Source organism: Chlorocebus sabaeus, chromosome 22, assembly GCF_047675955.1.
Source record: "Chlorocebus sabaeus isolate Y175 chromosome 22, mChlSab1.0.hap1, whole genome shotgun sequence".
NCBI classification, from domain to species: Eukaryota; Metazoa; Chordata; class Mammalia; order Primates; family Cercopithecidae; genus Chlorocebus; species Chlorocebus sabaeus.
Window position 1 is genome coordinate 18396713 of NC_132925.1, and position 16526 is coordinate 18413238.

The 16526-nt window shown below is 35.8% G+C and overlaps 1 protein-coding gene across 1 annotated transcript; it reads left to right on the forward strand.

Moving 5' to 3' along the window:
- The first annotated feature begins 5474 nt into the window (after positions 1-5474).
- OR5K1 (olfactory receptor family 5 subfamily K member 1) lies at positions 5475-13417 on the forward strand. The gene is made up of 2 exons (XM_007986101.3): positions 5475-5575; positions 10060-13417. Exon 2 carries the CDS (start codon positions 10071-10073, stop codon positions 10995-10997), a length of 927 nt encoding a protein of 308 aa, XP_007984292.3. The 5' UTR covers positions 5475-5575; positions 10060-10070; the 3' UTR covers positions 10998-13417.
- The last annotated feature ends 3109 nt before the right edge of the window (positions 13418-16526 follow it).

Sequence of the window (16526 nt, forward strand, 5' to 3'; positions counted from 1 at the left end):
AAAAAAAAAAAAAAAAGAAGAAGAAGAACTGTTCTTCTGGTTGTATATTACTGAATTTTGTTTCCAGTGGTTATCTCCTAGATCTAGTAAATGATCCTTCCTACTCTCCTCTGCTACCGGGGATCATCTGGGTGAGAGTGAATGTGAATGGAAGAGCAGTGCCTTCTTGCGGTCACCATGGTTTGGGCAGCAGGTGTAACTACTTCCCCAAGGGGAAAATGAGTATCTGGGAAAAGGTTTGGAGGTTATAAGACCTCCATGGTGTTCACATGGAGGCTCCGTCTCAAAAAAAAAAAAAAAAGAAAAAAGAAAAAAAAAGAACCAGCAAATATTTATTTTTATTTAATTTTTAAGTTTAGGGATACATGTACAGGTTTGTTATATAGGTAAACTTGTGTTACGGGGGTTTGTCGTACAGATTATTTCATCACCCAGGTATAAACCTAGTACCCATTCATTATTTTTCTTGATCCTCTCCTACCTCCAACCTCCTACCCTCCACCCTTCACCTTCCAATGGACCCCAATGTGTGTTGTTGCCCTCTACATGTCCATGTGTTCTCATAGTTTAGCTCCCACTTGTAAGAGAGAACATATGGTATTTGGTTTTCTGTTCTTACATTTAGTTTGCTAAGGATAATGGCCTCCAGGTCCATCCATGTCTCTGCAAAGGACATGATCTCATTTTTTATTGCTGCGTAGTATTCCACGGCATATATGTACCACATTTCCTTTATCCAGTCTAACATTCATGGGAATTTAGGTTAATTCCATGTTTTTGGTATTGTTTATAGTGCTACAATGAACATACATGTGCAGGTTAATGATAGAAACATTTATATTAGCTCAGGTATATACCCAGCAATGGGATTCCTGGGTCAAATGGTGTTTCTGTCTCTTGGTCTTAGAGGAATTTTCACACTGTCTTCCACAATGGTTGAGCTAATTTACACTCCCACCGACAATGTAAAAGTGTTCCTTTTTCTCCACAACCTCTCCAGCATCCTTGTGTTTTTACTTTTTAATAACCATTCTGACTGGTGTGAGATGGTATCTCATTGTGGTTTTGATTTGCATTTCTCTGATGATCAGTGATGTTTAGCTTATTTTCATATGCTTGTTGACCTCATGTACATCTTCTCTTGAAAAGTGTCTGTTCATGTCCTTTGCCCACTTTTTAATGGGTTTGTTTTTCTCTCATAAATTTGTTTAAGTTCCTTATAGAAGTTGGATATTAGATCTTTGTCAGATGCATAGTTTGCAAATATTTTCTCACATTCTGCAGGTTTCCTGTTCACTCTATTGATGGTTTCTTTTGCTATGCAGAGAAGCCCTTTAGTTTAATTAGATCCCATTTGTCAATTTTTGCTTTTGCTTTTAGCATATTTGTCATGAAATCTTTGTCTGTTCCTATGTCCAGAATGGTATTGCCCAGATTGTCTTTCAAGATTTTTATAGTTTTGGGTTTTACATTTAAGTCTTTAATCTACCTTGAATTGATTTTTGTATATGGTTTAAGGAAGGTGTCCAGCTTCAGTCTTCTGCATATGGCTAGCCAGTTTTCCCAGCACCATTTTTTGAATAAGGAGTCCTTTCCCCGTTGCTTGTTTTGGTCAGTTTTGTTCAAGATCAGAGAGTTGTAGGTGTGGCCTTATTTCTGGGTTCTTTATTCTGTTCCATTGGTCTCTATGTCTGTTTTTGTACCAGTACCATGCTGTTTTGGTCACTGTAGTCCTGTAGTATCATTTGAAGTCAGATAGCATGATGCCTCCATCTTTGTTATTTTTGCTTAGGATTGCCTTATTTATTTAGGCTCTTTTTTGGCTCCATGTGAATTTTAAAATGTTTTTTACTAGTTCTGTGAAAAATGTCAATGGCAGTTTAATGGGAATAGCATTGAATCTATAAATTGCTTTGGACAGTATGGCCATTTTAACAGTATTGATTCTTCCTATCCATGAAAATTGATTTTTTTTATTTGTTTGTGTCAACTTTGATTGCTTTGAGCAGTGTTTTGTAGTTCTCTTTGTGGAGCTCTTTCACCTCCCTGGTTAGCTGTATTCCTAGATATGTTATTCTTTTTGTGGCAATTGTGAATGGGATTTGGTTCTTGGATTGACTGTTGGCATGTAGAAGTGTTGGTGATTTTAGCACATTGATTTTGTATCCTGAGACTTTACTGAAGTTATCAGCTTAAAGAGCTTTTCGGCAAACATGATCAGAAAAGAAAACCAATATTCATTACATTCAATTTGAGTTCTTGTTGTTTTATAACAATCTCAGTTTAAAGCTACTTTTATTTCATAGGTTTAATCTTTTGTGTTACATAAAAGGCACTCAATATAATATTTGTTTATTGATTTCTCATCTATGTCATATTAACATGCAGAATGTAGCATAAAGAATAAAGCAGTGAGTCAAACACAAAGTTGTTTTCCTGAAACTCAGATTTAATGGAGTCAGAACCTCGACAAATTTATTTGAGATCAACTAAAGAAATGTCATCTTTAGAGCTATGAGAAGCCTTGGGAAGGTATATTAATTTCCTATTGCTGCCCTAACAAATTATCACAAACTTAGTAGTTTAAAACAACAAAAATTTATTAGTTCACAGTTCTATAACTTGGCATTCTGGCTTCATCCATTTTAGGGTACTTCCTGTAACTTCTATACCACTGAATTTTCCTCCCACCAGGCCATTGCTAGACAATGTAGTCTAGTCTAAACCATAGAGACCCAGAGGACTCTTGACCAGTCACCCTTCTCTTTTCTACCTTCTTACTGCACCTAGATAATCTCATTCAGTTCTGGCACTTTATATGTGCTGATAACCTCTAATCTGCAGCCTTGTCTTTTATATTCAATTGCCTATGTGACATCCCCACTCAGATAACTGATAGCTATCTCAAACACAATAAAGATAAAGTAGAACTCGTAGTTTTACCTCCTCACTTCCTGAAAGATTATTCCTCTTCCAATCTTCTTCAACTCAATAAATGCATCTTGATCCACTTTATTAAAAATTGATACAATGTTCCTTTTTAAAATGTAATAATAGTGTGTCATTTCTCTGCTTTAAAAATCTCTCGTTTGGCAGGCAGAATAATGGCCATCCAAAGATAACCTCATTCTAATCCTGGGAAACTGCAAATGTGTTGCAGATGGAATTAAGTGGCTAATCAGCTAACTTTAAAATAAAAAAATTATCCAGATGGGCCCAAAATAATTCTTTACATGTTGAAGACAGAAGCAGAAGAGTCTAAATCAAAATGATACAGTGTGAGAAAATTTTTTTGTGTTTTTTTTTTTTACTTAAGCCATTCATTTTGGCTGGAAAATGTGAAAAAAATTTAACCAATCATTTCAGGGTTTGAAGATAGAAGGGGGCCCATGAGCCAAGGAATAAGAGCAGACTCTAGAATCTAGGAAAAGTAAAGACTGTAAATTTCTCACCAGAGCTTCCAAAACAGAACCCAGCCCTGCTAACATCTTGGTTTTAGCTCAGTGAGACATATTTCAGACTTCTAAACCGCAGAACTGTGAACTAATAAATTTTTGTTGTTTTAAACTACTAAGTTTGTGATAATTTGTTAGGGCAGCAATAGGAAATTAATATACCCTCCCAAGGCTTCTCATAGCTCTAAAGATGAAATACAAATTTCATAATCTCTGTTACCAACCCAAAAAGATCAATTCTCCAAACCCATCACCAACAACTGTGGTCTGTCTTTTACGGGTTCCTCAAATATGCATAAGTGATTTCTGCCTTGAGGAACTTTCACTACCTCTCCTCGGTAACCTACCGTGTTCATCTGTCATGGCTGACTTTTTCCTACTCATGTCTCAGCTTGACTGCTCACCTTTTCCTAAACATTTTTTCTAATCATTGTATCTAAAGTAACTCCCAGTCATTGTTTATCACATCTACCCTATCTTACCTCCAGCATAGCATGTAGTAATTTCTGCTTTTTTCTTCTTCATGTATTTATTTATATCTGCTTGCCTGCTTCCCTCGATTAGAATGTAAGTTCCATGAGAACAGAATCTATAATTATGATGGTAACACGTAGGCACCATATAGTATTTACTGCATGAATAAATGACACAATAAGTGGAAGCTGATTTGTAGTTCTGAATATAAGGACTTTTCATAATTGTAAAGAAAGCATAAAAGTTTTCAAAAATTTGTAGGAAAATTAGAGTAACAAGAAATGAGTTGCATGATTTTTTTCACTGACTCCTATGAATCTTTTCACTGATCCTACATTATTTCCTGGGTAAGAGCAATATTCATCATTCTTCATCTGGTGGAGGTTTTCCCCCAGTGAATCCTGATAAGCTCTCCTAAACAAATGGAGACTTGAAACTGGTGGGCAATCAATTAATCAGTAGGAGTCATAACACCATAAAAGGGCCGGGCGTGGTCGCTTATGCCTGTAATCCCAGCACTTTGGGAGGCCGAGGCGGGCAGATCACCTAAGGTCGGGAGTTCATGACCAGCCTGACCAATATGCAGAAACCCCATCTCTACTGAAAATACAAAATTAGCCAGGCATGGTGGTGCATGCCTGTAATCCCAGCTACTCGGGAGGCTGAGGCAGGAGAATCGCTTGAACCCGGGAGGCAGACGTTGCGGTGAGCCGAGATCACGCCACTGCACTCCAGCCTGGGCAACAAGAGCAAAACTCTGTCAAAAAAACAAACAAACAACGACCAAAAAAAAAAAAAAAAAAAAAAAAAAAATCAAAATGATAGGAGAGTCCTGAAAGCGAGGTGGCATTATGAAGCAAGAAGGCTTTCATGCAGCTGCTTCTGGATTTGGAAGAAATTTTCTAAAGTTTAGTAACTAAGGTATAAAGTTAGCGACATTATGAATGAAATGTCAATGGAAGATTCTACAAACTAAATACTGCCATTAAAAAGGGGTGGGAAAGGTGCTGCTTTCATCTTCTGATCTCAGCAAGCAATCTCTCTGAGGCACCCAATCCTAGCTCAGTTCCCACTTCCTCCATGAAGCCTTGGCTGACTATTGCAGTGGGAATGTTTTCTTCCCACTAAGGATCTTCTGTTCAGATTGGTGGTAAGGGTAAGTAGTATGAACTCAAATGAATAAAAATTAAAACATTTCTGTTTTCTTTAGATTTTATTTTATTAAGTTCCAGAAACATGTGTAGGACGTGCAGGTTTGTTACATAGGTAAATGTGTGCCCAAAACATGGCTCTTAAAATTTGTTTAGAAATTGGAATTTGCCTTACTCTTTAGGTGTCAGAGGAGTACGGTCTGTGATGTTCAGAGGATTACGTCTCTCAGAATGTGCTCTTCCAATTTAGTAAGTCTCTGATGTTCAAAGGATTAGGTCTCTCAGGCCGTGCTCTGAAGTCAATGCCAACTAAATCCCTTTAGAATTATTTCAGATATCTGAACCATTCTCTACCGGTGACATAAATATTGGCATCAACCTCTTTGTAGAACTATTCTCCCAAATGATCAAGAAGATAGAGCTTAATTGTGGGATTAAAAATTGTTATCAGGCAACCAACTGGCCCCTCTAAAACTCTTAGCAGGGAAAATTCAGGTGAGAAAGAATTTAAAACTTATTTTTGCTAGAAATATTAATCACATGAAACATTTTTTTCTCTAAGTTATTTAAGGTTTTTTTTTTTCTTAAAACTCTAATTTTTCAATGTTTTAAGATCTTTAAATTATTTTTTAAATCTGAAGTCTATTGTGTAAGCTTTAAGCAAATGACTATCATTCATTTGTATCACTTCTGAAATTCTTAGGAGCCTAAATTTATACCAAGAGATAAAAGCACACATTTTTAGTAATAACAGAATACCTTAATGAAGACTATGAAACTTATCTGAATAATGTAGTTTGTCCTATTACTTATAAACTTGATGAAATGAATTATTAACTTCTACAATGAAATAGTGTTTAAAATTTTTGTGCTGGGCATTCCTACAAATTATATGAGTAAGGACTATAATTTCAAACCAGTCTTTCAAACCCCAATATAATTTTGGGGAATGTTCTAGTTTCTTTTTGATTCTTAGAGAAATAAAATATCATCGTAAAACTTATTTCTATCTGGCCAATAGACAACTGGATGAACTGAAGGAAATTTTATATTATGTAACTTCAAGCTGGCAAGGGCAAGGCAGTTAATGAAAAAGTTATTCAAATTATGTAAGTTTCAAATGTTTTTTTTTTTTTTTTTTTTTTTTTTTTTTTTTTTTTTTTTTTTTTGAGACGGAGTCTTGCTCTGTAGCCCGGGCTGGACTGCAGTGGCCGGATCTCAGCTCACTGCAAGCTCCGCCTCCCCGGTTCATGCCATTCTCCTGCCTCAGCCTCCGGAGTAGCTGGGACTACAGGCGCCCGCCACCTCGCCCGGCTAGTTTTTTGTATTTTTAGTAGAGACGGGGTTTCACCGTGTTAGCCAGGATGGTCTCGATCTCCTGACCTCGTGATCCGCCCGTCTCGGCCTCCCAAAGTGCTGGGATTACAGGCTTGAGCCACCGCGCCCGGCCTCAAATGTTATTTTAAAAATATTTATCTTAAAGTTACATCAGCTGGGTGCAATGGCTCATGCCTGTAATCTCAGCACTTTGGGAGGTTGAGGGGGGAGGATCACTTGAGGTCAGGAGTTTGAGACTAGCCTTGCTAACATGGTGAAACTCTGCCTCAACTAAAAATACAAAAAATAAATAGCCAGGTGGGTGGTGCATGCCTGTAATTTCATACTTGGGAGGCAGAGGCAGGAGAATCTCTTGAACCTGGGAGGAGGAGGTTGCAGTGAACCAAGATTGTACCTCTGCACTCCAGCCTGGGCAACAGAGTAAGACCTTGTTTCAAAAAATAAATTTAAAATATATATAATATGTATATATACATCATCTTCAAGTAATCTGAGATTTGAAAGTTAGTAATATTTTCAGAAACCAAAAAGAAGAGATCTTTTTTTATCTTTCCAAAATGGTTTTCCTCTTCGGAGTATAGTTGTGGTTAATGAATACCCAGAAAACTGTCTATCTAGAAATATCTAGGAGGGTCAGTTAACCTTTCAAAGCAAGTAGGTAGCATAAAGCGAGCATCCAATAACTATCAGCTCAATTAATAAATGATTCCCAAAGTAACAAAGATAAATAAGGTAGATTGAAACAAAATGCTCCCCAATAGGTAAGAACTCTTTGTCTATAAGTACATATAATGAGTAGATAATGAAAGTTTTTAAAATATCCCAAAATTTTGGGCCGGGCGCGGTGGCTCACGCCTGTAATCCCAGCACTTTGGGAGGCCGAGGCGGGCGGATCACAAGGTCAGGAGATCGAGACCATGGTGAAACCCCGTCTCTACTAAAAATAGAAAAAATTAGCCGGGCGCAGTGGCGGGCGCCTGTAGTCCCAGCTACTCGGGAGGCTGAGGCAGGAGAATGGCGTGAACTCGGGAGGCGGAGCTTGCAGTGAGCTGAGATTGCGCCACTGCACTCCAGCCTGGGCGACAGAGCGAGACTCCGTCTCAAAAAAAAAAAAAAAAAATCCCAAAATTTTAATAAATGTGAACACCCTAGAATCTAGGAATACAATGAAAACACATGATATTTGAAAGAGTAAAAGTTGACAGCAAAGAGATAACTGCTTCCATAGAGGAGGTGACCTTAAGATTGCATTACCACATGATATGAACATATGCCTGAATAGTTTGAGATGCAGGATTGCCAGCAAATTACTATTATTTATAACTGGTGATGCCATTATCATAAAAGTGGAGTAGGCAGCTGCTCAATGAATCCATTATAACATTATTCACAGCAGAATTGTAAAATGCAGAAAACATTAGTTAAATTCCCATGATTATTGTGGACTTAATCAAGTTATAAAACACTGCAGACCTAAAAACATGCCATTTTATTTGCTTAATAAAAAATTTCTTTGCTGATTATTGAAGCAATAGCCATTGCAGACAATTTGAAATGGAGGAAAATATAAAGGAGAGAAATAGTTGACCTCTGATTTTATTGCATAGAAAAAACTAGTACTATTTTGATGCATTTTCATGTTACTGTTTAACCTTCATATGTAAGCATTTATTTGGAAATTGCAATTATTTTATTTATAAAACTTTCTATTTTGTTTTTACATAACATATTTCTATCTATTTTTTCATTACAATAATCTCCAAGGTAAACAGTATTTTTAATGATTGTACAATATGTCATCATGTGAATGATTCACATTTATTTCATCTAACTGACTAAATGGTTATACCACCACTTTCAGGTGTTTTGAATTTTTTATGATTATGAATGAAATTACAATAGGCATCATTTTATGTTAATCTTTGTGGGAGATTCTAATTATTTCTTTTTGGTCAATTCATTATTATTGGCCAAAGGATGTGAATGTTTAAGAGTTTCTTTAATTTATTACAAATTATTTTCCAATAATTGCACCAATTTTGGCTACCACTATATACTATCATTTCTTTTTTAAAACATCTTGCCACTTTAATAGACAAAATAAATATAACCTCGTAGCTATTTCAAATTATGTTTCTCTGATTAGTAATGAAGTTAAAAATTTTTAATTTGTAAAAAATTATATTTCCTTCAGATTTTTATGTTCCTGCCATTGACCTGTTTTCTAGTGATTATGTGTACTAATTCCTTCCTAAAATACAACTAGAGAAACAATATCCTATTTATTCCAGTCTCCTAGTTTTTGTTTGATGCTTGACTTTTATTCATGATTTTTTATATATACTTATATAAATAAATTTGTCAACTTTTAACTTTTTCTTGAATTTTTGATGGCATTTGAATTTCATGCACACATGAATAATTTTACATTGTATGCATAAATTGTATATAAATAACCTGGATGGTTTCTAGTATAGGCATTTTTTCTCATTTCCCTTAATCTCTCTGTCTCCTCCCCACTTCCACCCACATCCCTTTTCCTTCCCACCCCAGAGGGGTACAAATACCTTAAAAATAGCCTGTTTCCAAAGCATGTTATGTTTAAGTGTACACTCCAGTAGTGTTTGAGATAGTAAATTACTAAGAATATACAACTCAAAATAGGCATTTAAATTTTTTATTGTGGTAGAAAATACATAACATAAAATTTATCATCTTAGTCATATTTAAGAGTGTAGTTTAATAGAATTAAGTACATTCACATTGTTGTATTAATGCAGTCATCACCACTACTCATCTAGAACTTTATTTATCTTCCCAAACTGAAACTCTGTAACCAATAAGAAATAGCCCCCCGTTCCCACCTCCCATGGACAACCACCACTCTATATTCTGTCTTTATAAATTTGACTACTCTAGGTACCTGTAAATGGAGTAATAGAGTATTGGTCCTCTTTTGACTAGCTTATTTCAGTTAGCATTATGTCCCCAAGGTTGATCCATGTTGTAACATGTCAGAATCTCATCCCTTTTTAGGGTTGAATAGTGTTCCATTGTATGTATATGTCACCATTTATTTTTTCATCATCCTTGGACATTTGGGTTGTTTCCACTTTTTGGCTATTATGAATAATGCTGCTATTAACATTGGCATATAAAAATAGTCTTTTATTTTTATATAAGAAAGAATGAGATCATGTCCTTTGTAGCAACATGGACAGAGCTGGAGGCCATTATCCTAGGCAAACTAATGGAGGAACAGAAAACCAAGTATTGCATGTTCTCACTTACAAGTGAGAGCTAAACACTGAGTACACATGAACGGAAAGAATGGAACTACAGACACTGGGGCCTACTTGACGGTGGAGGGTGGAAGGACAGAGAGGACTGAAAAGCTACTATTAGGTACTATTAAAATGGTTTAAAAATGATTTTAAAGGGTACTGAAAATATATTTCATAACTAGCCAAAGAGGTAATTCTTTAGGAAATTCATTCTCCTCATGAGCGGGGCATGCACCAAAGTCCAGGCAACATGAGGAAGCATTGTTGAAGATGCTCTCCTTCCTTTAAGCCAAAGAGACCTCAATAGTTGTGGCATATTATAAATTAGTACCTTATTTCTCCACAATTGTTTTTCAGACAAGTCAGGAATGGCTGAAGAAAATCATACCATGAAAAATGAGTTTATCCTCACGGGGTTTACAGATCACCCAGAGCTGAAGACTCTGCTGTTTGTGGTGTTCTTTGCCATCTATCTGATCACCATGGTGGGGAATATTGGTATGGTGGCACTGATATTTACACACCGCCGACTTCACACACCAATGTACATCTTTCTGGGAAACCTGGCTCTTGTGGATTCTTGCTGTGCCTGTGCCATTACTCCCAAAATGTTAGAGAACTTCTTTTCTGAGGACAAAAGGATTTCCCTCTATGAATGTACAGTACAGTTTTATTTTCTCTGCACTGTGGAAACTGCAGACTGCTTTCTTCTGGCAGCAATGGCCTATGACCGCTATGTGGCTATATGCAGCCCACTGCAGTACCACATCATGATGTCCAAGAAACTCTGCATTCAGATGACCACAGGGGCCTTCATAGCTGGAAACCTGCATTCCATGATTCATGTGGGGCTTGTATTTAGGTTAGTTTTCTGTGGATCGAATCACATCAACCACTTTTACTGTGACATTCTTCCCTTGTATAGACTCTCTCGTGTTGACCCTTATATCAATGAACTGGTTCTATTCATCTTCTCAGGTTCAATTCAAGTCTTTACCATAGGTAGTGTCTTAATATCTTATCTCTATATTCTTCTTACTATTTTCAGAATGAAATCCAAAGAGGGAAGGGCCAAAGCCTTTTCTACCTGTGCATCCCACTTTTCATCAGTTTCATTATTCTATGGGTCTCTTTTCTTCATGTATGTTAGACCAAATTTGCTCGAAGAAGGGGATAAAGATATACCAGCTGCAATTTTATTTACAATAGTAGTTCCCTTACTAAATCCTTTCATTTATAGCCTGAGAAATAGGGAAGTAATAAGTGTCTTAAGAAAAATTCTGATGAAGAAATAATCTCAAGAAAGATGGAAACAAGTGACATCCACTATAGCTTAATGATTTAAATGCAGCAAAAACATCCATATGAAATTACACAGAGGAAATGCACAAATTATAAGTAAATTTTAATATATAATAAAACTTTCAAATTAAGTGGCAATAGGTAAGGGTAGAATATACAAACAAAACAGTAAACTGTGGTAAAAATTCAAAATGGCAAAAATGAAATTCTAATTTTGAACTCATTCAAGTAACAGCGCAGTATGTTGTCAAGCTCTTGGTCTGTGTTGGCGTCAAGGATGGTAAGCATCCAAAAGAACACAGCAAAACTGGAAGTTACAAGTTGAAAGGACCATTCCATTAAGCATTGATAACTAGATAAACTATTTTAATAGCTTAGAGCATGAGCATTATGGTTAAACTGAAAGGGCTTAAGATCATGTGATGGTCAACCAATAAAATCACTTACATCCATGAGCAACAAAATTGTGACAAGCGAATTTTGAGAAATCAATTTTAATAGCATTATGGGGACATTACTGTAGTTAGAAAGGAAGTATTGGGAAAACGAAGGTGTCAAATAATAGTGAATATCAGATTTCCAAATATAAATTATTATTGAGTTAAATATTAAACACAGAATGTCAATTTTCAAGACAAGCTACATTAAGAGAGTTCTATCTACTCCCATATCTACCTACATAAAGATACCATAACATAAACTTCCAGAAAAACAGTTCAAACCTCATGTAGGATTTGAAGAGCTGCTCTGTCAGTGAGTTAGGCGCAATGTCTCCATGCTCCTACCTGAGAGGTCAGGAAAGGCTTCAACCATAGAGACACTACCCTAGGTATATTATATATAGAAATGTAAAACATAGCATTGTTAAACTGTAGGTAGAGCTTATCTAATTTTTTTTTCTTTTCACTATTGCAAAACCTGAAGTTGCATTTGTGGGTAGAGTAATAACTTTAATGTAATATCATTTTAAAAATTACTTTCCAATTATTCACTCAACATATACTTACTGAAATCCTGCTATAGGTAGGCATTGTTCTGGGTGTTGGGTCATATCAGTTACAAAAAATGCCAGTTTTTCCATCTTCTTAAATAATGGAATATTGCCACAATTTTTATTACTAACTTCTGGATTAAAAAGGACCTATGTCACATAATAGAAAAAAATCTCCCTTCCACCTCTTGCTCTGAGGACCTGCCTAACTTCCCAGAAAGCAATTGTCAAGTGCTCCAGGCTAACCAGCCACCAGAGGCTGGCATCACAGGAAAAATCAATATGCTGAGTCTGTACAGAAAAAGTAATAGGAGAGCAGACGCGTTTCCAATTCCCTAACTCATCAATGCAAAAATATAACCACCTAGTTTTTCTTTGTAACCTCCAAGAAAATCTAACCTAGTTCATTCCAGTTATACTCGGACATGTGAAGATCTTGTTTGTTTCAAATTAAATTCCATCAATTTAGGATTTACCCAACACTACCTACACTCTTCCTTCGTTGCATATAAGTGTATAGGTCCTTGCCTGGTATCATGGCACTGAGCACAGGTACCAGATTATATATGAGCTCTGTCCAAGCTATGATTCTGTGAGATGCTTGAACCTATTTGACCGTCTGGTTATTTCGTCATGCCACTATCACTTCAGGTATCTACATCCATGTCTGCTCCTCAGGCTACACTGATTTTCAGCTAAAATGTCTATTTATCCAACCCACAAGGCTTTGGGTTGGCTGGCTCTCTCTCTTTTACTCTTGCTGTACTAATTTCTGAGTAAATTCTTTTGACCTCTTCCCAATGAGTCCAGGAAATGTTGAAATGCATCATTTTTGCACTTCTGATGCTACACAACACCACTACAATGTAGGATTTTGAAAGCTTACATGCGTCCCTTTTGAAGGTCCCTTTTGCACATAGGTCACCAAACCTCCTGAGCAATTGTCAGCCCACTCCCATGCCAGGACACCCCCTGGGAATTGAAGCCACAGAACCCTTTCCAGGCAACACTGACTCTTCCCTTCTGACGTTGCTTTTTTCCCAACTGACTGAATCCTTAATTCTAGGATGATACTTAGTTTTCACATCATTACAAATGTTTCCCGAATGTACTTTTATGAAATAAAATTGGACTCAAAAATGAGATTCTGTCTTAATCTATTCTCTCTGTCTGGAATATCAAAGGTATGCTCAGAAATTTAAAAAAAGTGAGAATAACACTATTGTGTGACTCTGGCCTCCTTCTGTTATATCAATAAATGTGATTGCCCTGGCTGCTGTCTGAAATGGCAGGTATAGTCATTGGGTAAGACAGAATTACAGGCAGGCTTTATCTGAGAATTACTGGTTATGGGAGAAAAATATCTGATAAAATCAATATTTTTAAAATCTCAACTCATTTTATAATATGCAGAGGAAAACAGACATGTTTAAAACAGTATTTTGAAAAATAAAATTATAAATTATAAATGTTTTATCTTATCCTTAACCAAAGTTTAGTTATGATCACAAATGTGTCCTTAATTTTTAAAAATTTTAAAAAGACTGAATCAAATATCAAGGATTTTCCTTGATGTTATTTTTCAGAAAATTAAAATATGAAAATTCAAAACAACCTTTATTTAACTTTTTACATCGAGGAATAATAGTAATTATAATTATAATAATAATAGATTGATTTTTTTTAAAACGGTCAGTGACACCACAGGGGCATCACTTCTTTATTGTACAGATTTTTCTCTTTTGAATTTGTTTATATTTTTCTCGTTTGTTCTTTTTTCCATTTTAATTGTTTTATGTCTGCAAAGACCTATTTGTCATGTCTGCAAGGACATATTTCTCAATATGTCCTTTACATTTCATTCAAGTGGCAATCCAACACAATTTTCATCAGCTTCATGAAACTGATCACTTCTTTCTCATGATCATTTCACACTAAAGTTCAAGCATGTTTACTATATCAGAAAATTAGTGGGTGAGATATTGGAACAATGGCTGAAGATAGACACTAGAGTGAAGCACGGAGAAATGGTTAAGAGGAAAGTAATTCTAGAAGTGGTTGGTTCACTTAGGAGTATTTGTGTTCTGACAATTCTTACTTGCCTAGACAGCATTGTCACTTCAGGAACTGGCATATTGAATGACATGATAACGTGAATCTTCCTGTTGACTTATCAGTTAGTATCATAATTTTGCCTCATCATGTATACAAAAATTAACATTTGGGTTAATTTGTAGGTATTTCTATTTTATTTTTATTTCAATAGGTATTGGGGGAACAGGTGGAATTTGGTTACATTGATAAGTTCTTTAGTGGTGATTTCTGAGATTTTGATGCACCCATCACTGGAGCAGTGTACACTGTACCCAATTTGTAGTCTTTTATCCTTCACTCCCCTCCAACCCTTCCACCTGAGTCCCTTAAGTCCATTGTATCATTCTTATGCCTTGGCATCCTCATAGCTTAGTTCTCACTTTTAAATAAGAACATACAATGTTTGGCTTTCCATTCCTGAGTTACTTCACTTAGAATAATAGTCTCCAACTCCATTCAGGTTGCTGAAAATGCCATCATTTTTTCCCCCTTTTCATGGTTGAGTAGTATTCAATAGTATACATTTTCTTTATCTAGTCCTTGATTGATGGGTGTCCTTTCCCCACTTTATGTTTTTCTTTGCTTTGTCAAAGATCAGCTGACTGTAAGTATTGGCATTATTTCCGGGTTCTTCATTTTGTTCCATTGGTCTATGTGCTTATTTTCATACCAGTACCATTCTGTTTTGGTGACTATAGCCTTATAGTATAGTTTGAAGTCAGGTAATGTGATGCCACCAAGTTTGTTCCTTTTGTTTAGTCTTGCTTTGGTTATGCCAGCTGTTTCTTGGATCTATATGAATTTTAGCATTGTTTTTTCTAATTTTGTGAAGAACGATGGTGGTATTTTGATGGGAATTGCATTGAATTTGTAGATTGCTTTTGGCAGTATGGTCATTTCCACAATATTGATCCTACCCATCCATGAGTATGGGATGTGTTTCCATTTATTTCTGTCATCTATGATTTCTTTCAGCAGCGTTTTACAGTTTTATAGAGGTCTTTCACTTCCTTGGTTAAGTATGTTCCTAAGTGGTTTTTTGCTTGTTTGTTTTGTTTTGTTTTTGTTTTTGCTATTATAAAAGAGGTTGAGTTCTTGATTTGAGTTTCATCTTGGTCGCTGTCAGTGTATAGCAGTGCTACTGATTTGTGTACCTTAATTTTGTATCCTGAAACATTACTGAGTTCATTCATCAGATCTAGGTACTTTCTGGAGGAGTCTTTAGGGTTTTCTAGGTATATGATCACATCATCAGTGAACAGCAACAGTTTGACTTTCTCTTTACTGATTTGGATGTCCGTTATTTATTTCTCTTATCTGATTGCTCTGGCTAGAACTTCTAGTACCGTGTTGAATAGAAGTGGTAAAAGTGGGCAACCTTGTCTTTTTCCAGCTCTCAGGGGAAAGCTTTCAACTTTTCCTCATTCAGTATAATGTTGACTGTGGGTTTGTCATAGATGGCTTTTATTACCTTAAGGTATGTCTCTTCTATGCCAATTTTGCTGAGGGTTTTAATAATAAAGCGATACTGGATTTTGTCAAATGCTTTTTCTGCTTCTATTGAGATGATCATATGAGTTATGTTTTTAATTTTGTTTATGTGATGTATCACATTAATTGCTTGCATGTGTCAAACCATTTCTGCATCACTGGTACAAAACTCACTTGATTGTGGTGGATTATCTTTTTGATATGCTGTTGGATTTTGTCAGCTAGTATTTTGTTGAGGATTTTTGCATCTATATTCACCATGGATATTGGTCTGTAGTTTTCTTTTTTTTTCTATCATGTCCTTTCCTGGTTTGGGTATTAGGATTATACTGGCTCCGTAGAATAATTTAAGGAGGATTCCTTCTTTCTTTATCTTTTGGAATCATTTCAATAAGATTGGAAGCAATTCTTTTGTGAATATCTGATTAAATTCAGCTGTGAATCCATCTGGTCCTGGACTTTTTTTGTTGTTGGCAATTTTTTAATTACCATTTTCATAACACTGATTCTCATTGGTCTCTTCGGGGTTTCTATGTCCTCCTGGTTTAATCTAAGAGGGTTATGTATGTCCAGGAATTTATCTATCACCTCTAGGTTTTCTAGTTTGTGCATGTGAACATGTTCACATTAGCCTTGAATGATGTTTTGCATTTCTGTGATATCAGTTGTAATATCTCCCATTTCATGTCTAATTGAGCTTATTTAGATCTCTCTTCTTTTCTTGGTGAATCTCACTAACAGTCAATCAATTTCATTTGTCTTTTCAAAGAACCAGCTTTTTGTTTCATTTATCTTTTGTATTTTTTGTTATTGTTTCAATTTCCTTGAGTTCTGCTGTGATCTTAGTCATTTCCTTTCTTCTTGTGGGTTTGGGCTTCGTTTGTTCTTGTTTCTCTAGTTCCTTGAAGTGTGACCTTAAACTGTCTATGTGTGCTCTTTCAGACTT